This window comes from Girardinichthys multiradiatus, chromosome 12, assembly GCF_021462225.1.
Source record: "Girardinichthys multiradiatus isolate DD_20200921_A chromosome 12, DD_fGirMul_XY1, whole genome shotgun sequence".
In the NCBI taxonomy this organism is placed as follows: domain Eukaryota; kingdom Metazoa; phylum Chordata; class Actinopteri; order Cyprinodontiformes; family Goodeidae; genus Girardinichthys; species Girardinichthys multiradiatus.
Window position 1 is genome coordinate 35,762,172 of NC_061805.1, and position 25,896 is coordinate 35,788,067.

General features: G+C 39.4%; 2 protein-coding genes across 2 annotated transcripts in view; one reads left to right on the forward strand and one right to left on the reverse strand.

The window, feature by feature from the left end:
• rasa1a (RAS p21 protein activator (GTPase activating protein) 1a) overlaps positions 1-18,591 on the forward strand; it is a 48,228-nt gene extending 29,637 nt beyond the window's left edge. The window contains exons 3-26 of the mRNA XM_047381300.1: positions 2,760-2,895; positions 3,992-4,062; positions 5,905-6,022; positions 7,765-7,796; positions 8,167-8,219; positions 8,342-8,492; positions 8,685-8,763; positions 9,084-9,207; positions 9,309-9,465; positions 9,554-9,641; positions 10,552-10,632; positions 10,941-11,098; positions 11,179-11,255; positions 11,335-11,507; positions 11,605-11,764; positions 12,047-12,189; positions 12,949-13,064; positions 13,156-13,242; positions 13,368-13,435; positions 13,521-13,609; positions 13,698-13,775; positions 14,887-15,021; positions 15,108-15,187; positions 17,206-18,591. Of these exons, the coding sequence (XP_047237256.1) occupies positions 2,760-2,895; positions 3,992-4,062; positions 5,905-6,022; positions 7,765-7,796; positions 8,167-8,219; positions 8,342-8,492; positions 8,685-8,763; positions 9,084-9,207; positions 9,309-9,465; positions 9,554-9,641; positions 10,552-10,632; positions 10,941-11,098; positions 11,179-11,255; positions 11,335-11,507; positions 11,605-11,764; positions 12,047-12,189; positions 12,949-13,064; positions 13,156-13,242; positions 13,368-13,435; positions 13,521-13,609; positions 13,698-13,775; positions 14,887-15,021; positions 15,108-15,187; positions 17,206-17,254 (2,503 nt within the window). The 3' untranslated portion in view covers positions 17,255-18,591. The remainder of the gene's footprint in view (positions 1-2,759; positions 2,896-3,991; positions 4,063-5,904; positions 6,023-7,764; positions 7,797-8,166; positions 8,220-8,341; positions 8,493-8,684; positions 8,764-9,083; positions 9,208-9,308; positions 9,466-9,553; positions 9,642-10,551; positions 10,633-10,940; positions 11,099-11,178; positions 11,256-11,334; positions 11,508-11,604; positions 11,765-12,046; positions 12,190-12,948; positions 13,065-13,155; positions 13,243-13,367; positions 13,436-13,520; positions 13,610-13,697; positions 13,776-14,886; positions 15,022-15,107; positions 15,188-17,205) is intronic.
• ccnh (cyclin H) lies at positions 15,995-21,792 on the reverse strand. The gene is made up of 10 exons (XM_047381301.1): positions 21,603-21,792; positions 21,398-21,522; positions 21,189-21,311; positions 21,036-21,109; positions 19,633-19,846; positions 19,390-19,553; positions 19,180-19,250; positions 18,971-19,076; positions 16,416-16,479; positions 15,995-16,329 (listed from the first exon to the last, which is right to left on the reverse strand). Exons 2-10 carry the CDS (start codon positions 21,512-21,514, stop codon positions 16,303-16,305), a joined length of 960 nt encoding a protein of 319 aa, XP_047237257.1. The 5' UTR covers positions 21,515-21,522; positions 21,603-21,792; the 3' UTR covers positions 15,995-16,302.
• Between the last annotated feature and the right edge of the window lie 4,104 nt (positions 21,793-25,896).

Consider the following 25,896-nt stretch of genomic DNA (forward strand, 5'->3'; position numbering starts at 1 on the left):
TGAGTTAAAATACCATGGTTTTCTGTCAGTTTTCTGTCAGATTATTAACGCACACAATTTAAACAAAAAAGTCCAAATTATTTCACTTTATTTAGCATTATTTTAATATCAAAGACATGGAGAGTGAGAATACATGTGTTACTGGAGGAAGCTCAGGATTAGGGTAATGACAGGGAGGGCTTCCAATTTTAAAGACTTGGAGCTCTTCAACAAAGATAAATTGTCAAATGCTGGTGAAAATGTGGCTAATGTTTAATTATAAGTAAGGCTGAAAAATATTTTTTTCTGTCATTTTTGAGCGAGGAATAAATACTTTTGGATATGCTATTTGTCTAAAAATATAAATAAAAACAGATCTTTTGTATATAATTTATACACCTTTTTTAATATTATTTGATTGTATTTGGGGAGATATCGGAATCAGACACCAGCCCCTCTGGGACCTGCAAAATAAGCGGGTATAGAAGATGGATGGATGGATGGATGGATAGAGATATCAGAAACAAACATTTCTATTTGAAACAAACGTTGAACAAACAAATGAAAATAATTTTTTATCTAAATCTGCCTTGGGTATTAATAATTTCCACAGAAATTATTTTCTACTATTAAGTTTGTTGCTATTTTTGTAAGTGTTCCTTTGTGGAAAATATTTGAGTACATGAGGTCAGAATCTTACATGTAGCAGATGAAATCGGTAATAAAAGCTTTGAATTTTGTCACCATTTTCTCACATAAACCTGAGTTTTGTAATAATAACACTAAGGGTTGTTGAGTGTATCCAACCATGTCTGACTAAATAAACTGTGTCAGACTAAGTCAGTTAGATCTATCATCCAAGATGTTGCCACAGATGGCAGCCTTGGTACTTCGCTTTCTTGTACTTTGTGTGTTTTTGTTTACTAGAGATGGACTTCTAAACATCAGACAGTTCCCTCTGGGCATTTTCTCTCCATTTTTTTTTTACTGACCCCAGCTTCACTGAGATCTTGGTTGGCGGCACCAAAGCTTTCTGCAGTATTTACTACTTACGCAAAGGAGGTAAATGGGCAGGCGCTGTCGTGAAGCTTCAGCAACAGGGACTCCCCACACCTTGGCCCTCAATTGGCCTAGCTAATGTCTGCTTCCTGGCCAACTAAATGGATGAACTGCTCCTTGTCAACACACTGGACCACTGCTGCACAGCTTTAAAGGATGCGTATGATGCTGTCACCAGGGCTGCTTTTGGACTTTCTGATCACTGTCTGCTTCAGTTATTCCAACTAATAAGCAAAAATTAAAAACTTCTAAGCTTTAGTTCGGACTGTTGAGAAGTGGACGGTGCGGTCAAAGTAGATGTTACAGGCTTGCAATGACTGCACAGATTGGAGGTTTTTTTGAAGCTTCAGCCACTGACCAGGACCAACATGATACATCTGTTTATATGAGGACATATGTGTGCAGACCAAGACCTTTCACGCATACAACAAAAAACAATGTATCTTCCTTATGCCTGAGAGCCTGTGCTGACAAACTGGCCCCCATCTTTACTCACATCTTCAACACATCATTTTGGAGATGTGTGAGGTTCCCTCCTGCTTTAAGCGTTCCACCATCATCCCGGTCCTCACGAAAGGCACCATCACAGGGTTAAATAACTACAGACCTGCCTCCTGTCGCCTGTGGTCATGAAATCCTTTAAACGTCTGGTATTCAAGCATCTGAATGACATCACAGGCCCTCTGCTGGACACCCAGCAGTTTGCTTATTGGACAAACAGATCAGCAGATGACGCTGTCAACTTGGGACTGCTTCATCCTGCACTACTTCGACCACCCAGGCATGTACTCCAGGAGGCTGTTTGTAGACTCCAGCTGGGTGTTTTAACACCATGAACCCAGATATCGACCATCAGAAGCTCACTCAGCTCGTGCCGGCCTCCACCTGTCAGTGAATCATCAGCTTCCTGAAGGACCAGCTGTCAGTGATGCTGGGGAGCATACGATCAGCACCGGCGTCCCCCAGGGCTGTGTTCTCCCCCCACTCCTCTTCTCTTTGTACAAAAACGACTGTACCTCAGTGGACTCGTCTGTGAAACTCAAGACACCACTGTTATTGGTCTAATGCAGGACAATGACAAGTCTGCATACAGACAGGAGGCGGATCAGCTGGTCCTCTTAGGCGATCAGAACCACATTAAGTTTAACCTACTTAGACAGTGGAATTGTCGGTGGACTTCCAGAGAACACCCCCACTCTGGCTCCCCTTACCATCCTCAACAACACTGTGCGTATGGTGAATCACTTCCGGTTCCTAGGAACCACCCTTTCTCAGCACCTGAATTGGTCCTCACACATAGACACTGTTTGGAAGAAGGCCTAGCAGAAACTGTACTTCCTGTGGCATTTCAAGAAAAATGTCATTATTGAGAGCAAAGAATAACCTAAGTCAAATTTGTTTGTGTGCACAAACTTAATCCAAATATAACTCCAACCCCATGCAAAAGTAAAATTGTTTTATTTTTCTGTGACATAATTTGCTCAGATTGCTACAAAAGTTTTTGTTTACGATCCTTTGCTATGCTATGTGTGTTTTCAGGAAATGGGCCTCATCATGTAACAAAAACACACACACACCCCTGATCCCAGGTTTTAGATGGTGGTAGTTTACTGTTCAGTGGGTCCTGCACAAATTAGAAGATTGCTTGATACCCTTTCTCCAAACTGAGAGAACTTGAGTTTAAAAATCTGCTGTCACTTAATGCTGTTTTTGTTTTACAGGATAATTGCCATGTGTGGGGACTATTACATTGGCGGTCGACGATTCTGTTCTTTATCGGACCTGATTGGTTACTACAGCTATGTCTCTTGCCTATTAAAAGGAGAGAAACTCCTATCACCGGTGGCACCCCCAGAGGTGAGACTTGACTTCATAGCTTCGAAATTTTTACTGGTTTCCATTACACTTTTTGGACCTTTGGTAAACTGGAATTTTCCTTTAGTACTTACCATGTTCAACCATTTTTGAACCAGAAAAATGGACCAAGGGGATGGCACTCGATACCCAGTGAAATGTTCTGCTAAATCAATTGCAGAAACAAACAGGACAAAGTCAGTCAGAAGGCAGTCAATTTTAAGAAAACTTTAACCCTGTTATTAAAACAAATCCTCCCAGAAAAAGGCTACAGATTAATTTAGATTTATTTTCTGAGATGTTCTTACCTGCTGTCCACCATCCCATAAATGCACTTTGTTAGAATCCAAATCGTGAAATGGGTCTGGTGTGGGAATCATAATACATCGACCCCGAATTACTTTGAGCTATATACCAGCATTTGTATAATTGTCCAGATTTTCTCTGGATGCCAAATTATTATATTTTTAGATATATAAACGGAGTAAATTACTCTATTTAAGACGTAAGAACGTGAATGCACTGTACTGAGAGGATGGTTTTTTTTAAAGGAGTATCTAAGTTTTAGCTTGACCTCTGGGTATTAAATAATCTAAAAAAACATTTCCAATTGTTGTGGTTTTTGTAACTTTCTTAAAATAGAAATATTTTAGCTATCATAGTGCACCAGGTGCCTGACCTTGTTCATTGGCTGTTAGCTGTGACTAAATAATTTTTTTTTTTTTGGTCTAATGGGAATGAAAAAAGTCTCTGATAGTTTGGATCTGTTTATCATCTGAAAGCTCTAGATAGTCAAACCTCTAGATAACTGCACAAGAGAAGTTGAATCTCTCATCTGAGTTAATTAGTCATATGAATTGTGGGGAAAAAATGGATGGAAATATATATATATATTTAAAAATGACTGAAAATGAATATCGGTTTCTCTTTTGTTCCTCGCTTCCATTGTATAAGAAGGTAAAAGCATTTTCGGAGATGTAGAATAAATATTCTGCAAGATCAGGTCTATGAGAGAGTTCTTTTTATCTCTCCCTTTTATATTTGATCACTTTCTTTTTGTTTCCTTTTTATTTCTTTTTTTTATCTCACATTTCCACAGCCTGTAGAAGACAGGAGAAGAGTCAGGGCCATACTTCCATACACCAAAGTGCCAGATACTGATGAGATCAGGTAAGCACTCATCAGACCATCCAATAATTTAATGTAAACTTTTTTTGTTTTTTGTCATACTCAGATCTTTTTTTCTCAGGAGCACTTTTATTACTATGATGTACCCTCATCGGCCACTTTATTAGGTACACCTTGCTAGTACCGGGTTGGACCCCCTTTTGCCTTCAGAACTGCCTTAATTCTTTGTGGCATAGATTCAACAAGGTACTGGAAACATTCCTCAGAGAGTTTGGTCCATATTGACATGATAGCATCACACAGATGCTGCAAATTTATCAGCTGCACATCCATGATGCAAGTCTCCCATTTCACCACACCCCAAAGGTGCTCTATTAGATTGAGATCTGGTGACTGTGGAGGCCATTTGAGTACAGTGAACTCATTGTCATGTTCAAGAAACCAGTATGAGATGATTCGTGCTTTATGACATGGCGCGTTATCCTGCTGGAAGTAACCATCAGAAGATGGGTACACTGTGGTCATAAAGGGATGGACATGGTCAGCAACAATACTCAGGTAGGCTGTGGCGTTGACACGATGCTCAATTGGTACTAAGGGGCCCAAAGTTTGCCAAGAAAATATCCCCCACACCATTAAACCACCACCACCAGCCTGAACCATTAATACAAGTCCAGATGGATCCATGCTTTCATGTTGTTGACGCCAAATTTTGACCCTAACATCTGAATGTTGCAGCAGAAATCGAGACTCATCAGACCAGGCAACGTTTTTCCAATCTTCTATTGTCCAATTTTGGTGAGCCTGTGCAAATTGTAGCCTCAGTTTCCTGTTCTTAGCTGACAGGAGTGGCACCCAGTGTGGTCTTCTGCTGCTGTAGCCCATCCGCCTCAAGGTTTGACGTGTTGTGCATTCATAGATGCTCTTCTGCATGCCTTGGATGTAACGAGGGGTTATTTGAGTTACTGTTGCCTTTCTATCAGCTCGAACCAGTCTGGCCATTCTTCTCTGACCTCTGGCATCAACAAGGCATTTGCGCCCACATAATGCCACTCACTGGATATTTTCTCTTTTTTGAACCATTTTCTGTAAACCCTAGAGATGGTAGTGCGTGAAAATCTCAGTAAATCAACAGTTTCTAAAATACTCAGACCAGCCTGTCTGGCAGCAACAACCATGCTGCGTTCAAAGTCACTTAAATCACCTTTCTTCTCCATTCTGATGCTCGGTTTGAACTGCAGCAGGTCGTCTTGACCATGTCAACATGCCTAAATGCATTGAGTTGCTGCCATATGATTGGCTGATTAGAAATTTGTGTTAACGAGCAGTTGGACAGGTGTACCTGATACAGTGGCCAGTGAGTGTAAATTGAAACACACATGAGCACAAAGATACCAGGCATAGAGAGAAAACATCTGCCTGTTTTTTGCTCACAAATTACAGCGTGATTTTGTGGAGTGCTCCAGCAGCCTGCAAAGCACATCATCTGACTTATTGAAAAACAGTTGTTAAGCTGCAATGCGCACATTCACTGATGCTCCCATCTCTATCCCCATTTCCTAAATCTGATAAACATCTGTCTCAAGTCAGCCAGAAAAGTCAGCATGCCTGCAAGCCTTAAGCTCGTCAATATAGATGATGTGCAGCATCTACCTCTAATATTTTAAGCCACAGGAGACACCTGCTGGCCACACTGTAGTATCATAATCTGCACAAAATAATGATTCAATTAGTGTCTACTTAATGTTCTTTTACTGCATTTTCTCTACAGCTGGCGCAACATTGCATGGCAATTGCATCAACATGACATTTCTTCTTTTATAAAATCTTCTTGACTGTGATGGAGTGAAATTTTGTTGTGCTATTTTTTACTTGTGCCTTCAGCTTTCTAAAAGGGGACATGTTTATTGTTCACAATGACCTGGAGGATGGCTGGATGTGGGTAGCCAATGTTCGCACAGGAGAGCAAGGGCTCATTGTGGAGGATCTGGTGGAGGAGGTGGTAAGAAAAACACATGGCAGACGGACCTTTATGGGATTCACACGGCATATTAATCTTAAGTACAGTTACAAAAATGTCCTGATATTTACACAAAAATTAGGATGGTAAGACACATTACAGTTCTGATAAAGTCATTTATAACCTTTATTGTTATTTTGAAACAGACCTAAAAATAGTCATTTTAAGTGCTTATTGTACAGAATGTTCTGCTCTTTATAGAGTAACACAAGTATAAGAGGCTGATGTTAGTTGATGACTGACAGCTAGGGTTAACTGAGCAGTGTCAGATGTAGTAGCCTTCTTTCAGCCAGCTGACTTGCAGTTTGAAGCAACAAGTGAACAATCTCTTACATTACAGGGTTTCTGCAGGATTTTAGTTTCAGGATCGAAATAATGTTAAATACATCAAACGTTTTGATTTTATTCTCTTATTGTAGTATTATTTCTTGTTTCGCACATTTACCTTGTTCTTCCTTGACAGCACATTTCAAACTATCACCACCCTATTTGTGTGTTACTAAGAGCTGCTGTAACAATTGAATTACTCCATTGGGAGATCCATAAAGTCTATCTTATCTTATAACTGGTTCTACATTTCATTTAGCTGCGTCTTAAAAAGCCCTGTACTTGCATGCCAGAGTTGAAAAACATAAACTTAGCTTAAATAAGAAGCAGCTAAAGCAGTCTTTACAAAGCTTTCAAGTTACAATATTTAAAGTTAAGTACAGGTATAAGATTTAAGGCATGATAACCTTGAGTTAAAATATAATGGTTGGACTGGGTTTATATATATATATTTGTATATATATTTGTAAATGAAGACTAAACCAAACAGTGTTATTGTCTTTATTCTTTGGGTTCAGTGCAATCATAGACCGCACATAGAGAGTGAAAAACATCTGCATCTTCTGTTTAGAAACTAAAAAAAAAACACTTTATTTGTAGCTTGTGAATGACTTTACCAGAACATTTAATGCCCCCCCAACCCATTTTCTGTTGGGTTGAACAGGCATCACCACATATATTACTAGCTTAGAGAGTCTGAATGCATAGAACATGTATAATTAGTTATTAATTTTTGTAGGTTAAAACAAAATAAATATTCCTTCAATTTAGCTTTCGAAATTTGCTCAACATGTTTTTTGGCCGGACATTTTGCCATTACTCTCCTCATATGGTAGAATAATTATTGGTTAATTAGTTGGGCTATCTGCTTGGGTAGCCAGCCAGCAGTGGGCAGCTTAACAGACAAACTGTAGTTTTAAAACAGTGTTTCCTTAATAACCATCATAGGTGGTGGTTCTTTAGTTTCCACACAGTGATTTTCTCCAGTTTTGCAGAAGAAAGAATTTCCAAAAAAAAAAGCCTAATTTGATATCTTAGTAAGACGGAAAAAGAAGTGTTAGAGCCTTCTGTCATCCATCTGACCTGCAGTGCACGGCAACAGGTGGGGTTAGTTTAGCGCTGCAACACTGAATGCTTTTAACTTTTGTCATTCTAGTCCTTTCTCTGGCATTTCTTTAACAGGGCTATAAGTTGTCAGACAGATGTGGCTAAATAATAGTTGGTGTGAAATTGTAATTCTTTAAACTCATGCTTAGTGGCAGATGTTTTGTCAAATCATGTTCACCTGTATGGTAAACTTGTAAATCAGTATTACACAAACGTAGCAACAGTTTAGCTTATTTTAGTGTCTTGACAGATTCAAAACAATAAGTTGGTCTTCACATGTTTTCCTGCAGGGCCGAGAGGAGGATCCACACGAGGGAAAAGTGTAAGCTACATTTCTCTGAATTGATGTTTTATTTTCTTGATCAGGAAGAACATTTCAGGCCAAGTTATATAAAACAACTTAAAAAATCCTCAGTCAATCTTTAAATTCTTCTGATTGATAACGTATTTAATTTCCATTATTTAAAAGGTAGGTTTAGTCACACTTTCTGTTGACATGCTAATAGAGGCTGACCATCAGAGCATCCTGTATCTGTATCCTCATACAAAGGGTTCACCTGGTTGACCTTGAGACACATATCATTTTTAAAGGATTACCTTTTAGTTACCTGGTTATCTCAATATGGGTGACTGTTTTTAATTTAGTTTACTTTTCCCTTTTTTCATCTGTTTTTTTGAATGTTCACCTTTAGCTGGTATCATGGAAAGATCACCAAGCCAGAGGCCTACACCCTTCTTATGTCAGGTACCATTTTACCTTTACCTTCTGTGAAGCTAGAGCCTTTATTAGTCCTTTTTTTTCATTAATCTATAGATCTGAGTCAATATTTTCCAAACTTGGCCCACTCACCCTTTGTGATGTTTTAGTTGGCCAGGTTTGCAGCTTCTTGGTCCGACCATCAGACAATACACCCGGCGACTACTCCCTCTTCTTTCGCACTAGTGAAAACATCCAAAGGTTCAAAATCTCCCCAACTCCTAACAATCAGTACATGATGGGAGGGAGGTACTACAACAGGTATGTCTGGCAGTGTGCCACCCTGTAGCAATGCAGCATAACATGCTCTGATTGCATCACTATTTTGTTTTTGCCTCACATTTATTATGCATTTTGACTTCTAGTTTTTCATGCACAGCATCAGCTTAATTTGTCTTTGGGAATTGAGTTAGTATGTCTTGCATTCAGTGTTGTTTTTTTTTCCTCTGGCAGTCTTGACGATATCATTGATCATTACAAGAAAGAACAGATTGTTGAGGGCTACAACCTGAAAGAGCCAGTTTCAGTACAGGTAAGAACTGATTGTGATAGTCATGTGACCAGAGATTGGTTGGTGTAAGCTCTGAGTAAAATAAAGATGCGAACGTTCCCAGCGCTCTCATAACCCTGGTGTTTAAATCTGAATTTGTTGCCAGCATTTACCTGTGTGAAAATAGTTGACAAAGAAGTTGATTACTTTTTCGAAGAAAATATTGCAGCAATATGTTTCTGAAGATCTAAACTATAGGATCATCTCTGGTTTAACATTAAATGTAGCTTTGTATGGCTAATTGAATGAAAGATGTATTTCTTATAGTTGTTTTGTAACGGGTGTTTTTGTATTCACTATAGCACCAGGAGCAAGTGTTAACTGACATAACGGATGGGAGAGAAATTTATAACACTATAAGACGGAGACCAAAAGATGCTTTCTACAAAAACATAGTTAAAAAAGGCTATCTTCTCTTCAGCAAAGGTATTTATCCACTTTTGTTCAGCACCATTGGCTTTCTCTATATCACAAATTCAGTTATTTTGTCGATAGGGCAGGATCTTAATTTTTTCCTCTGATTTCAGGAAAAGGAAAACGGTGGAAGAACCTGTACTTCATCCTGGAAGGCAATGATGCCCAGCTCATCTATTTTGAAAGCGAGAAGAGAGCTACCAAACCCAAAGGGCTGATAGACCTGAGTGTGTGCTCCGTTTATGGTGTACACGACAGTCTGTTTGGCAGGTACCGATGGCAGTAGCACGAAACAAAATTGTTTCACCTAATGCTAAGCAGAAATGTAAAACTCTTGTTTTCTGTTTGACGTTTTCAGGCCAAACTGTTTCCAGATTGTTGTCCAGCACTTTAGTGAGGAACAGTACATATTCTACTTTGCTGGAGAGGTCCCAGAGCAGGCGCAGGTAAAACGGCAGTAAACTGTTTAATAAAAGTGTTAGAAATGTATATTTGTGTTGTGTAGATGCTTCATTTACCATTACTAAAATTGCTGCGATTTGTTTTAAAAGAAACTCACGTGAGGTTTAATACTAAGGAGAATGTCCGAGTGGTATAGGACCTACAGTTGGGAGATGCCAGTATTGAACCTCAAAGTGAATAGGGTTCTTTGTTATTAGAAGCTTGTTAAAGCCTAAGTTGGAATTAATTAGGTCCAATTGCTGAAGACTTGAAATGCAAACGCCTATTAATTGCAAGTGTTTCCTCTTAGAATTGAAGATAATGTTGTAACTTCGAGCTTGACCACTTGGTGGGGCTGTTGTTTCAGATTTAGTTCCAATAAGTGTTTACTATGATTCATCTCTGCTAATTAAAATGTAACAGCCTGCTGAAGACAAGGGGTTGGTTTCGGTGCTGTTTGTCAATCAGGTTGTATCAAAGCTAAACTGATGAAAGAAAAAAAAGAAGGTATTCTGGGGGTGCGGTGGCGGCGCAGGGGTAAAAGCTTACGACCCACGGTACAGAGGCTACACACCTCAACGCAGTCATCACGGGTTCAAGTCCCAGCCTGTTGAAATTTACAAATAAAGGCCACCAGTGCCACAAAATAAAAATAAAAACGAGTATTACGAGTGACAAAGTGGTCCACTTTATAAAGTTCCAGAACTGTTTTGTAATGATTACAAAAAAAATGTCTTCATTATGCTTGACAAAATAGTTTGAAATGGTCAAGACATGTTATATTTATTTCAATCTCATTTTAGATATTTTCTGTTTATTTAGCTCTTTATTCATGTATTTTACTTCTTTTAGTTTTGACACAGTGCTAGCTATATTGCATCTTTTAAATGGCATAACCTCGTACTGGTTTTGCAGGATTGGATGAAATGCCTTCAGACGTTCTGTAGTAACCTAAGAAAAACCACTGTACCAACTTCCAACAAAAGGCTTCGACAGGTATGCTTATAATCAGTCTTTGTGTTCATCAAAATATAGCAAAGCAGTTGATGGTCAATAACAATGTAAAAAGGTATTTGCACTCAAAGTCCTTACTTTTGAGGGTATTTCGTTTTAATCACAGCTTTCACTAAATTAGTGGGCTTCAGTCATCCCCGTATATCTGCTTGTCAGAAAATAAAGCAAAGACCACACATTTAGATTTGCTGATTTACCCTGAAAAGTATTCTTTGTGTTACTATGCAAGCAGCATTTTGCTAAATCAGCTATCCTTACCGTTTTGTGTGTGTTGATGAATCTGGTCTCAGGTGAGCAGCCTGGTGCTGTATGTGGAGGAGGCCCACAAACTGCCGGTGAAGTATTTTACCAACCCCTACTGCAACATCTACCTGAACAGTGTCCAGGTTGCTAAGACGTACCCGAGAGAAGGGCAAAATCCTGTCTTCACTGAGGAGTTCATCTTTGAGTGAGTGTGTGGGTCTTTGGGTCTCTTAACCTTTTCTGCTCATGTTTGCAGAATTACAAAACATGTTTTCCTCATTTCAGTGATCTGTCCAGTGAAGTAAACAGATTTGAAATCAGTCTAAGCAACAAAACAAAAAAGAGCAAAGAAAGCGATATCTGTAAGTGCAGCAGCAAGTTTTAATAGATGTTTATTCAGTTGTTTGTTTCACAATTCACTTATTTTACATGTCCTTGTAGTGTTCATGCGCTGCCAGCTAGGACGGTTGCAGAAGGGACAGATGATTGATGAGTGGTTTCCTCTGAGCTCCCACGTTCCTCTGAAGGGCATTGAGCCGGGCTCCTTGAGGGTACGCCACCGCTACTCCATGGAGAAGATCATGCCTGAGGAAGAGTACAGTGAATTCAAAGAGGTCTGATTCATTGAGAAGTGCTTCTGATTGCAATCTCATTTCACTGTCAACATTGTTATTGACTCAAAGTGTTGTCATTGTCTGATGTGTTCTGCAGATGATCTTGCAGAAAGATTTCCATGCAATCTACGCTTTGGCCAGTGTTTGTGGTCAGGACCGCACATTACTGGCAAGCCTCCTCTTGCGGATCTTCAGACACGAGAAAGCTGAAGCACCTCTACTTAGGACGCTCAATGACAGAGAAATTAACATGGAGGGTAAGAAGCACAAAGACGGGTATTAAACTCTGCTGCAAAAACGAACAATGATCACCTTATAAGCCAGAATTGATTTACTGCCTCCCTTGGGAATTTGGATAAATATGAAGGGATCATTTAAAGTGAAGGCATGCTATCACAGGTTGTCTTGCTGCTTAGCAATACATGGCTCTGCATTGTTTTGCAGGCACAATTCTTTGGTTGTTAATTCACGTGATGTAAACTCAGGAATGTGAGTGACGGCTATTTGTATAACATTTTCTGTTTGCTGACCATTACCAGACGAGGCAACAACGTTGTTCAGAGCAACTACACTGGCCAGCACGCTCATGGAGCAGTACATGAAGGCTACAGCCACACCCTTCGTCCATTATGCGCTAAAAGACACCATCCTCAAAATCATGGAAAGCAAACAGTCTTGTGAGGTAAAATACAACAAACCTCTTGTTGTGGCGGCTGCAACGTGACTTGTAGTCGGCAGAGTTCACGTATTGTCTGCTAAAATACAGTAAAACCGTTCACATTTCGTGACTTTACCTGTAGAAATCAGAAAAGTGCAGTCGACATTTACATGTAGTCCCAATTTCTTGAGCTTCAGAGATCCACACAGGATGACTATTAGTTATGCATTCTACAAAATCTGGCAATTATGAAAGAGTAGCAAGAAGAAAAATGTTGTTCAAACTGTTGCATTACCACCTCGGCATTAAATCAAGTTCTACAGAAACATTTATTCAAATTAAGTGTGGGAACAGATTGAACATCTAAAGCATGCAGGACAATGGAACCTTTGGACCAGGTTTGGGGACCACTGATGAATCGGACACAGCATATATGTGGAAGAAATATTTGAAAATTTGATGTTCGTTTGCTCTCCATCCAATCTGACTCAGCTTGACTGGTTTTGCACAGAAGGATTGATGTCAATCCAGTAAAAGACAGATACAAAAAAAAGAATAAAAATAAAAAAAACATAATTGACCACTTTTGTCCACTTAAAATATGCACTATTTTGTGTTGGTCTGTCATAAAATCCTAGTTATAGACAATGAAGTGTGGTTGTAATGTGACAGTGTGAAAACGTTCATGGTGTTAAAAATTGTTTTTAAAATCCAAATGTATTTAATTTATCACAGTCATGAAGAATTACAATAACTAATCTCCGTTTTTCCCTTTATTTTAAGCTAAATCCTTCCAAACTGGAAAAGAATGAGGACGTTAGTATGAACCTAACTCATCTTCTCAACATATTGTCCGAGCTGGTGGAGAAGATCTTCATGGCTGCGGACATCCTACCACCGTAAGATCACACCATAATAAACAGACTTGTGCAATATTTCTATACAAAGTATATTAAAGATGAATAATCCATTTTGTATCGGTTGTGCCAGGACATTAAGGTTCATCTATGGCTGCCTGCAGAAGTCTGTTCAGCAGAAGTTCCCCAGCAACCAAACCATGCGGACAAGGGTTGTGAGGTAAACGGAGACCTGTGAACTATGTAGGGCAAGACATCATTAGACTTCCAACCCTGATATTTCTGCAGTCAACATGGTTTATCCAACATACAATCTGACTGAAGCGAATGCATTTTGTTTTCTAGTGGCTTTGTCTTTCTAAGGCTGATCTGCCCTGCCATTCTCAACCCCAGAATGTTCAACATCATTGCCGGTAAGCATCTTTTGAAAAAGAACATTTTCTGTTTAGCATCAGAGAGATGCTGGAATGTCTGTTTTACTCCCTGTTCTTTTTATAGATGCCCCATCTCCAACAGCAGCCAGGACACTCACACTAGTGGCCAAGTCTGTCCAAAATCTGGCCAACCTGGTTGAATTTGGTGCTAAGGTGTGAAACCTTTCTTGTCGAGCTTTAAGTTTGAGTTTTAGGAATATTGTTTTGTATTTAACCGTTTTTCCCCTCTTTGATTTAACAGGAACCCTACATGGAGGGTGTTAACCCCTTTATTAAAAACAACAAGCATCGGATGATTATGTTTCTGGATGAGTTAGGCGTGAGTCTTATTTTCATATTTCTTTACATTTTTAACAGAGAATGAGGACTGGGTTATTGGACTGATGTGTTTTTTTTATGTGGTGATGCACCAATCAGGATTTTGTGTTCGATCGTCTTTGTAAATTTTTGACCAGTTGATGCAAATTTTATTAAATTCTGATTGACCTTCAAGAGCTATAATATAAAAAGATAGAGGATCGGTATTTCTATTTTTCTAGCCTTCCTGCCTTCAGCAGTCATTAAAAATGTACATGTGAGGGTTGTTACTATATACCAGAGATTTACTATTTTAAAACTATTAACAATATATTTGAGGAGTGGACATTTTAAACTGTGTTTAGCATCTGTTGAAAGTATTGCTCTCTCTTGCTCTGTTGCAGCCTGAATAAACCAGACACGTCGTAGGAAATCCTTTAATCTATCTCCGCTTATTTATGCAGGGTCGCGGGAAGGCTGTTGGGGCTGGTGCCTGTCCAGCATTTATTAGGTGTTAGGGGAACATCCTAGATAGGCTGCCTTTCCATCATAGGGCAACATTAAGACATACAGGACAAACAACCGTGCACTCACGCACTCATACCTAAGGGCATTTTAGAGACCAGTTAACCTGTCATGATTTTAGAGGAAATGTGGAAGGAAGACGGACTACCTGGAGAGAACCCTCCAATGCTAACTCTATGCAGAAATACCACAGGTTGGGATTCGAACCTGAGACCTTGTAACTGCAAGGCACAGGTTCCCATAAAATAATAGTTTCTTTTTAAATGGCTACATGTGACTTAATTCTTAAACACCATACTGATACTCTGTTAAGTCTTTGCTCTGTAAAAAAAAAACTGCACACCAAAGAGGGTTGCTGTCACTACATCCTGGTAGTGCTAAAGTATGTTGCATTCACTGATTGGGAAAAGATCTGATTTTTGAGTTTCCTACCATTCACTGATCAAGCCAATATCTCATTTCTGTTTTTTTCTCAAGCATCTCTTTATGAAAATATCTATTTTTTGCATTTACTCTAATCATAACTTGTGTAGGGGAACTTATTTTCTTACATTCTGTACTGCATTAGCTGTTAATCTTTAAGATATGATAATGGTCTGTGTTTGTAGAACGTCCCTGATTGCCCTGAACAGCCAGAGCCCTTTAGGACAGACCTGTCGCGGGACCTGGCTGCACTGCACGAGGTCTGTGCCACACACTCGAATGAGCTTCGCACTCTGAGCAATGAAAGGGGTGCACAGCAGGTCAGAAACCCACAGGAACACTTTTACTTTCTTTAGATTGTTCGTCTTGCTCTGGGAGTAATCATTTTCTGATTTCTTTCGTTCAGCACGTATTGAAAAAGCTGTTGGCGATCACAGAGCTCCTCCAGCAGAAGCAAGCTCAGTATGCCATGTCCAACAGCAACAGGTAGTACTGCAGTCCATTGCTCCCATTTCCCCATCTTTGCGCCAAGTCACCTCCCCTCCCGGGAGTGCAGCCCCGAGGAGACATAGCATGCTCTTCCCTCATCACAATGGAACCACTGTCCATCATGTCTTCGTCTGATAGTCCCACCTACCCATCTTCACCTATCATCTTGTCTTGTTCACCACAAAAGAACTATGCAAGAGCAGCGTCTGAGTACAAGAAGCAACTTGGTTCTTAAAAGCAGTAAATGAAAAAGAAAACATGCACCAATGACTGATTGCTACATTTCTCCCCTTTGGACTTTGTTCATAACTGTGATGTGGGTGCATTTCATTCATTCACCAAGAGGACCAAATATAAGGGTTTTATATGGTTTCCTTGTACCTACTGTGCCTCAAGGGCACAGGTTGCCAAAGTTACGGTCCCCTACTTTCAACTCACTATGAGGAAACTGACATGAAGAAGCTAGTTCTCTCAGCCCCCTTTAATGGTAAACTGGATTCTGAGCAATTAAGCTTTTTATACTGTAATTAGTCACCGATTAAGTTTAAGGTTGTGACAATATCTGCAAAACGCTGAAAGAAACATTTCTGTCTGTTCTTTTCAAAGTCTGGCAGAAAACGTATGGTTACTTTATATTAATAAATTCTCTTGCTGGAATCATGAGTATATATGTGAGATAAGCTGAATTTATTTCTGGTCATAATTGTATCAGTTCTATTTGATTATTTAGCTATGGCTTCTTTTCTCTGTTTTAAAACATCCCATTGCCAGACAAGGACACATAATCAAAGAAACCAAGTAAAACAAAGTTTACAGTTGTATTTTTTTTAAATAGTACAGACTGTATAACAGACATGCATGCACTTATTAAACCATTTTTGTAAAGTAGGTTATGGAGTCGTTTATTGTGCCCTCGCAAAAGTTGAGACATGTGCATTCAGTATTATGTGGCACTTGTACTCGAGGACAATATCTGTGACAAAACATGTAGAAAAATATCTTTATTCTCTCTGCAAAAAATGCAACCAAAATGTTGTCATTTTGGGTCATTTACCAAATCTTTTGTAAATTACTGGAGTCACACAGAAACTTTGAACATAACCCAATAAATCTCATAAGAGGTCTTCATCAGTCCAGTCCTGAAATTGAACAAAATGTGTTTGATTAACAAAGATTTCTGGAGAAAACTGTAAACTCATGGAAAAATGAGGAAAAATTGTCTAACCTCTTCAGTCAGTCGAGGTTCTTTGGCTACATGGCCATCTTCTTCATATCCTCTTTTTCGTTTGCTGCAAGAAAAAAAACATGTTTTTAGTAAAGGGAAGCAGTTTTACAAGCTGTTTACCAGCTGGTGAACTCTGTTCTGTGTCTCGGTGTCTCGTCATTTTCATTGTTTTTAGTGTCCACTGCACCTTCATAAATAAATGGCGTGCCAAATGTGCCACAACCTAATAAGTGTAATAAATCATTTTAACTAACTTTAAAAATGTATCCATAACTACTTAAACGTGGCAATTGTGTGATAATTGAATGCAAAATTTCTCTCAATTTCAGTATTTTGTTGAAGTGGACTATAAAGCGATTTTAAATAGTCAATGCTGCTCCTGAAGTAGAACAGCAGGTCCAATTCTTGCCAAATATGTTATAAAACCTATGGCTATTATAAAATAACTATTGACTTTGATGAGTAAGGGTGACAGAAAATCAATTCAGGTGCTACAGAAAGAAAACATGAAACTAATCACTAAAATAACTATTTGCTTTGGCTTTTTATTGCCTGATCTGTATTTCCTTGTAGTTTCATCAAAACAGTTAAGCAGTTATTTACTGAATTGTGGCACATTTGGTCCTTCATAGCTCACTGAATGGTAGTTTGCTCCCTGCCTTCATGGTCATGTAGTCTAGTGTTCCCCATACGTAACGGTAGCCGTCCCTGGAATCTTATCAGAGAGTAAAAGTAAAACTGAGCAGCTCCAGCCTGTGTCTATCACAAACATATCCATTTTATTTTACAGGACAGAGTGCACCATCATGTCACTGGCTGCTGCCATCCAGGTAATGTGAGTTTTATGGATTTCCACCTGTGAATCCTGTGATCAGATCACACGGCCAAAGTGACGCCTCGTTCCACGAGTTGCGAAACTGAAGACTCTAAGCGAGTTTGTGCTTTTGCTATGAGCATGTGGAAGTACAAATGCAACGTGACTGTTCTCCTTGGAAAATCCTTGCTGCATATCTGAATATCGCCTCTCCAAAGTCCTTGTTTGAATCCAAAATCTGTCACAAACTTTGACAGAGACGTAGCGGTGTGGATTCTGGTGCACACTCAGACTGCACTGCAGAAATCTGACCTTTTTATCCTGGTGTTTATATCACTTCCTCACAAGTCTTGAGCAGTTTTAGGAAGGAAGCAGACTTAACAGGCTTCCTGTTTGGCTACTCCTACGTGGACAAACCGTGGGGAACGTGCTATTGAAGGGGGAGAAAATCCAAAGCACCGAAGTAGCGATTTTTGCTCTCATCAGGGAATTTTAAACATCGCACCTCTTTCCAAGACGACAAGCCTTAATTCCCTTTCTACTCACCATCCTTCCACCTGATTTTTCTAAGCTACCAAACCATTGTAACTTACACTGTATTTGTTTTCCTTGCAGCACGTACACAACCTGTTTTTATTTTTTTAATATGCTGCTTTTGTATATTTCGTACTTAGGCTTATAAGGAAATACTGTGTTGTGCACGATATAACAGAACACTGCTGAGAGATCTACGTGCTTGTAGAACATACCTAGAACCTGTCCTGTGCATGTGTTAACCCTGAATGAATCCTGCTACAGTGCGTGGGCCTACATATATGCTGCTCTAACAAACCATCACCTTTACTCCCTCAATGCCTTTGGATGAACACAAAAGCTTTTGATACAGTGCAGTTTTTTTGTCACTTTGCCACCATCATAGGTGGCGTTTCCTCAGTACACCTTTGCTACGACTGTTTCTCATACAGCTCTACTCTGACAAAGTCATGCCAAACACAGATTTATCAACTTTATATAGTTGTAAAGGTCGGCCTTGAGCCGCTGCGGAGTCTGAATCTGTGCCTGCCATAGCTCGGACGTTTACCAAACAGTTTACTATAGTTGCACTTATGAAACTGCGGACCTCACCGAGTGTTAGCAAACCACTGGAGAAAGATGAGTCACAACCACTAAGCCTATAAGTCAGCAACTGTACTGGTGTTCGATATGCTTTATGGTGTGATTTATAGGAGTAGCGGTTCGGCCTTCTCTGTATTTCATACAGCTGATGATGTGTTTCTTTTTATTTTTCTACCTGAGACTGAACCTTCAACCTTTTGCATCTTAGATACAACAACCTGAGTGAAATAAAACTGTTGCTACATACGACTGAATACCTGCAATTATTTACCTGTACGTGGTGTGTGGAAATATGCTACTGATTACACTTCTTGTAATTCCTTTAGAACATGATTGAGGAAGATTTTAATAGTGGGACACGCTTTAGATTGTGATATAATAGACTATAGTTTTACATTTCATCCTGATTTAAAAATACTAGTTGGCATCCCACAAATAAATGTACTCAATTTAGTTTGGATTTTCCAAACCTTTCAATAGAAATCATACAACAGCAATAACAATTCCTTTATTTAATGCTCATTACTATTTGAGGCATCAAAACTGTTTGCATCTTGATATTTTGACTGCACATTTCACAGTATTAGAGTATAAAAAAAATCTAGAGCTTGCTTTGTCTCCTTACTTGCTTGAAGAAGCAAATTCAGCATGAATCCTCTCCAGTTTCTGTTTGTAAATGTTCACCTCGTCCTGTTTGGGAAGTTCATATTTCTTCAGGAGGGTTTTCATACCTGCATAAATGGAGACAAGACTCTTAAATCAAATCAAAAGTGATTGGTAAACAGCTCAGCATCGCCATCTTGTGGAGGAAAACTGCAGGTGGACTTTACTCACGTCTCATGGAGTCATACATCTTGGAAAGAGTCTCTTTGTCCTCTTTCAGGCCCAAGCATTCAGTAAGGTAGCTAAATGGGGAACAACATAAAAAAGAAACTGTATTTTGGTTACTGATTTATTTACATTTCATTGTTGCATTAATTTATGACAGTTCAGCTAACACTGCTGATTGTGTTGGATGTTTTTACTTTTTGAAAAGTAGTCTACCTTTCCATGTTGAGACCAGCTCTGGAAGCACTGTTTAGAATAGCCGTCAGAGCAATCTGGGATGGAGAAAACACAAGTCCTGCATCTGTCATGGCTGCTTGGGTAAGGAAGTCATCAGCACTTTTCCTCAGTGACTCTGGGTTCTCCAGTGTTGGGTATCGAGTCTGAGAGGAGGAGAAAACAAATGATCTAATAAAATTCTGTATGATCAATAGCATTATCATGAAAAAACAGAACACACACCTTGAGGTCAATGAGCAGACCCTCCATGGGTCTGTAGGGGTTGTGGACCACCAGGTGAAAATTGAGCTGCCGGATAAGAAGCAGCTCATACTCTAGGATTTGCTCCGCGACCCTTTCCTGTCCCGCTGGGGTCTCCTGCAGAAGATTTCCCACAAACTGGGTACTGGACACGTTGAACTCGTCCACTTTACAGGACAGGTACGCACATGTTAGCCTGAAGGAGGAGTGCAGAGGGCCAAGTAAAGATTCCTGATTGTCATGTCAACATAATGAAATTTAGCTGAGACCTGGCTCAAATGATACACATGTAGGTTATAGATATTTACAAAATTTAAAAACACTTATAGAAAAGAATGCAGAGAAAATGACTTTACAGTTAAGCACAGGTGCTAAATACATTCATTAAAACAGTAAATAGAGAGAGACAAATCACTAAACCATGTCAGGGTGTTAACATGACATCAATTCATCTAGTGGAATTTACTTCACTCTAAAGTCAGGGTAAGATTTAAATCCAAATGTATTTTACTTAAAGGCTTAAAAAAAAAAAAAAACACGAGCAAAGGCCTAACAAAATACCCAAACATCAATATCATTTTTTGATATTGTATATGCACCACCAGCTTGTAAGGAAAACAGCAATTAGGATCACGTATGGGCTGGTTGCTGGTATAAAAAGGTATACAGAGATTTGAAAAGCTTCATAACCACTGACATTTTACAGCATAGTGTTCTGGGGGTCCTTTAAATGAAACAAAGGATACTACATTTCCCCTTGCATAAAACAAAAACAAATATTTGAAAATATGTCTGCTTGGGACATAAAGGACAGTCATGGCATGGAAAAGGAGTGCCACATAACACTATTATTGAGGTAGTAATTGTTCAGTACAGTTGGCAGACTACAAGCATGTCTTTTAAACAGCCAGGTTTGTTTCACATGTTTGAGTAAAGGCCAGAAAAACAATGGTTTTCAAAATCATGACATTGCTAAAACCAGCTCATGTGATTCATTCTTTCATCCTGGCCTTAAATCACAAGCTCCAAAATTATGTCGACAGGAAGTATGAATGCAGAACACAGCAGAAAAAAAAGCAATGTATGATTTCATAAGTGTGCAGCAGTCTCATGACATAACTACACTGACATCGGTCACATCACCAATAACATTCAAGTTCAAACTAAACACACAGCAAACCGACTGATTTCCTTTAGAAAAAAATCTGAACCCCATTCTGTACATATGACAATAGCACGAATATTTGCATTACAGCTTATAAACTGGAAAGAAAAACAGAATTACAGACACTCTGCAAAGTTTAAAATCACGATAAGCATACATTTTAATAAAGAAATACCACGTTTTAAGAAAGCTCCATCACTCCTACATTAGCAGCACTTACATGATAATCCTAGGGTGATACTCCATGACCGAGTTGTTCAGGTAGAATCTCCTGAAGTACATGATGGCTGTACCCTGCAGATGTCAGAAACATGTAGTTCAGCTCTTTGTTGGGGTTAGGGCTGCATTGCAGAAAGCACGACATAAGACCTACCACCACAGATTTGGGCATCGCAGGCTTAAAGGCATTGCAGAAGTCCAGCAGCCTCCTCTCGTAGTATCGAAACAACGCGTCCTCCTCATGGCGTCCCAACAACATTGGATCAATGATACCAGGCTAATTCAGCAGACAATAAAGCAGTGATAAAGGCACAAATAATGTCATATAATGCTGTGCTTGCATGGTAGAATGTGTCACCATACCTTTGCACTGTCTAGTGCCTTCTTACGGAATTTCTCATTGGCTATGCACCTCATCTGCTCCAGTTCATCCTCATTTTTAAAAGTCCAGAATTTCTTCTGTGAGCTGTTGTGGAACATTGTGGTCTCTGTATCGAAATGACGAGAAAACGTCTCAGTAAAAGACGGGACGAATAAACACAAACATTCACACAATTCTTCAACTTACGTTCGTGTGTCTAGTGACGCATGTCCACTAAACGACGTCAGTGTACAAGAAAAACAGGGATGTGCGTTCAGACAACAGGTTTGAATGTCTTTATAACGTTTTTTCGGTATTTTAAAACCGAAAAACAAGCGAAAAGTCACCTAAACACGAACCCGAGCGCGTCGCCGTTCTTAAACGTCAGCTTAAGTCTTCTAATGATGACGTATGCTCCTACCGTAACAACGGCTATACTGCCGTAATGTAGAGCTCTGTGCGCGCAGCAATGTAATGTATCCAGACTACAGTAAAAAAAAACAACAAAAAAAAAACACTTAAGTTTTGTTTACAATATATGCTTTACCATTTCATATTAATGTCCCGAAATTGCCAAGATTCAAACATAAAAAGAAAGAAAATTCTTCTTATTTTTTAAAATATTTAGGCAAACAGCATTAGTGCATTACCGCTTCCAGCTGGTAAGTGTGAAAACTAAAAAACAAGCATGCAAACGAATGATCTAACATAACTGAAAACTCATTTATTTCTGTAACTGAATTCACTGAGTGACACATATTCTATAGATCCACAGAATGGTGTTTTCAAGTTTTTATATCTGTTAGTTTTAATGTTTTTCTGCTTACAGCTAATGAAAACACAACATTAACGTTTAGAATAAGACACAAGGCCAAAAAAAAAAAATAATAATAATAATCCAGAAATGCGGGTTTAATAATATTTAATGAAGTATATTTAATACTTGCTTAAGAGTTTTTATTTTCAAAACACACTTTTAATCTGACCAACAAGCCTTTTTGGAACGCATATTGTAATTTACCAGCTCCTACCCAGGAGCTGGCACTGCTTTTTTTGTGTTTTAGTTTTACCTTTATTTTTTTCACGGAGCATGTGATTGTTCACTACATTATTTGTAATGACAACTGTGTGAGCAGCAAGGGGAGGTGTTGAAAGAAAGAAAGAAAGACAGAAAGAAACAAAGAAAGAAAGAAAAAAAGATGAGAGAGGGAAAGAGGACAGCTACACGCATGAATGACCACAGGATACACTGTAATCTTTGGATGCATTTTATATACAAGGATGATAATAAGGGAGAGTGTAGAGTGTTAAATGGTAAAGGCTCACATTGATCAGGCTCTATAAATACCCTTCCCCAGCACATTATAAACAGTTGGCACAACATGTTGTTCTACCAAAATACATTAAAGTTTGTGGTTGTAGTAAGTCAAAATAAGTCAAAAAGGATTTGGATACTTTTGGAAGACACTGGAATTATTGCAGAAGCCACCATGTCTGGTTGTTTTTTTTTTTTCATCTAAGGCTAAAAACATAAACATAAACCTTTTTGTTTATATTGACGAATACAAATAAATGCGTCTTATTTACAAGACCACACAGCGCAGGGCCCACCCTGAGCAGAAAATATATCCAATGGAGAAAAGTTCGGAGATATAGCGGCTGCTTCATAACTATATCTGTGGGTCAAATGCTTGAAACAGGATCATAGATGGCTGAGCGCAACAGCGATCCAATCACACAGCATGTTTAGGCTGAGCCACTCAACCCCCACCAGTGTTTCCGTTTCAGCCCGTCATTTGCATAAACATGAGTAATTTATGAATAATAAATGGTCCTGCGTTGAGTCGGAGCGGTTAATTTGCATATTAGCGCAGCTTTAGTGCACGGGTATCGTGAGCCCTTCGAACCTGCATAAAACCCAGAATCAGAGAGAAACCGTGCCTTAACAGGTATGTGCTGAAGACTGTTTTGTAATCTTAATCTCATTCTCCACAGGCGGTTGTGTGGGACGTCGGTCTGTCCGTGGATGTGTGGCTTGTAGCCCTGTGCGTGCTGCGTGAATCAGGATAGCGCCGTCTCCATCGCTCGGGCTTGCCTGCCCTGTGAATTGCATAAACATGAAGTGCCGATGCATTATTGATGAGAGCGTTGCAACGTTCACTGTATGAACGCGCGCACACGCCGACTGAATGTTTGCGTGGATGACCGTGCGTGTGGTCACACTGTGCCACGTGCGTTTTCACATAATTTCGTAGTGGGATGACTTATTTCTGGTTCTCCGCTTTGTGCTATAGTTCTAGATTTCGTTTTGTTGTCTATAAATTATTTTTATATTCTTGGCTGTATCGGCAGTTCCTCTACCTTGGACACACCTGAATAACTGATTTGATGCTGCAAATAAAACCGTGCAAAGAAAGACTTGGAAAATAGACAAGATTGATCGGACAAGCAGTGTTTTGTAGAAAATCACACGTAGATTGCTTTGACAGTCTCCACTGGGCTCATCCAACCAATCCTGCACTCCTGTCTGTTATACCTCAGCTGCATAAGAAACGACTGCACTGCAGGTCATTGACACAATGTAGTCAGCTGATGCTGTGTAAGGCGTCAACCTTTTACTGTATGCAGCTTTGTAAACTATTCATGAGTCTCATCGTAATGGTGGGGGGAGAAGCTGGAGAGCACCTACCCCAGTGGCCTAAACACATCATATCTTTTCTGGCTTTTTGAAGGGAGTAATGTGGGCCAGATCTTAATTAACATGCACGTAATTGCTTTGATTGGTTTTATTTGTCTTTGTTGCAGCTTCATGCAAACGTGTTAATACCTCTTGAACTTGTTAATCTCTGTTAACTTTGCCACATTACAACCACGTTGCAACCACAAACTCGAATGTATTTTATTGGGATTTTAAGTGATTACCCAACACAACATAGCGCATAATTGTGAAATGGAAGGAAAATTACGTATGACTTAAATATCTTTTACAAGTAGAATACTGAAAACTGTGGCATACTTTGAAGAACTGTCTTTTGCAGCAATTACAAAGAGTCCACCTGAGTGTTAATAAATCTCAGTGGAAATACAGATGTTCAGTAAATTCCTCAGATGTTTGCTGGATAATAAACAGGATCATGAAGACCAAGGAGCAAAACCGACAGGTTAGGGATAAAGTTGAAAGCAGGGATAGTCTGTACAGCAGTATCCTAAACTTTGATAATCTGACGGAGCACTTTTCAACCAATCATTAGAAAGTGGAAAGAGTATGGCACAACAGCAAACCTACCAAGGCATGACCGTCCACCTAAACTGACAGGATGGGCAAGGAAAACATTAAGCAGCCAAGAGGCCTATAGTGACTCTGGAGAAGATGCACATCTCCACAGATCAGGCCTTAATAGAAGACTGGCAATGTTATTGAATTGCCACAACAAGGGCCTTCTGCAGTTTGCCTCATGGGCACACAGCAAATATCCGAAGGAAAGGGGCTCTGGTCAGATGATGCCAAACTTAGACTTGTGTGCCTACATGCAAAATGCTGTGTGGCAGAAAGCTAAGACTGTACACACTGTCCTCATGGCAGAAAAGGGTGGTGGCAGTATCATGCTGTGGGAGATGCAGGACAGTGACCTTAAGGACACAGGTACAATGAAATGCTTTTTATCAAAGCGTATTGATATGTTAGAATGCCCTAGACCGAAATCTAAGTGACAATCTGTACAAAACGTAAAACATGAGGTTCACAGTTGCTCTGCATCCGGTGCGACTGAGATTAAACTATGATCCAAAGAAGAATGGATAAAAAAACTCTGTTGAAGTGCAAAACTTGTAATAGACATACCCTGTAAATACAGCAAAATGCGGTTCAATAAGTACTGAACCAGTGGGGCTGAATCCAAAGGCATCTCAGATTTTTATCTGTATTTGTTTTTTAAATAATGCAGCATTTTCACTCCACCTCACAATTAGACACTATTTTGTGTTGTTCTGTCATGTAAAATCCCAGTAAAATAAAAAGGTATATAAAAATAATGTTAAAGTGGTATTTTATAAGGCACTGTAAATCTTGATTAAGGTCCCCTTTAAATGTGAATATTCATATTCTGCCACCATCCCCCATAATTGATTCTGCAGTTTCCATGGTAACAAGTGGTGACAGTGCTAATGTCAGAGACTCCTTCTAGGACAGTTAGGTGATATACCGTGCTGGCTGCTGGGCATCAACTGTGACACCTGAAAACAAAACGGCCCCTGCCTCTTTCGCTTTTTATTTGTTTATTTATTGTTTCCTGTGCTGGCCTTAAACTTTGTCTGCTTTGATTGTATGTGTGATATGGATGATGCGGGAACTTCTCATTGTGATTGGTGTGACTGAAATGCAGAGGCTGAGCCGTCTGAGCCCCTAGAAGGACAGGCTGGCTATTTGCATGTAGCTTTGTGGTTCAGCATGTTTGTACACTGGTTTGCTCAGGTTGGCATTAAGCATATTTCCACAACCCTC

What these genes read in the sequence shown, in the direction of transcription:
- ccnh (XM_047381301.1), bottom strand. Translation starts at nt 21,514, where the DNA reads ATGTTCCACAACAGCTCACAGAAGAAATTCTGGACTTTTAAAAATGAG. An exon ending in AGGCACTAGACAGTGCAAAG is followed by an intron (nt 21,312 to 21,397) that starts GTATGGTGACAC and finishes CTGCTGAATTAG; the next exon opens with CCTGGTATCATTGATCCAAT. An exon ending in TATCACCCTAGGATTATCAT is followed by an intron (nt 19,847 to 21,035) that starts GTAAGTGCTGCT and finishes CTCCTCCTTCAG; the next exon opens with GCTAACATGTGCGTACCTGT.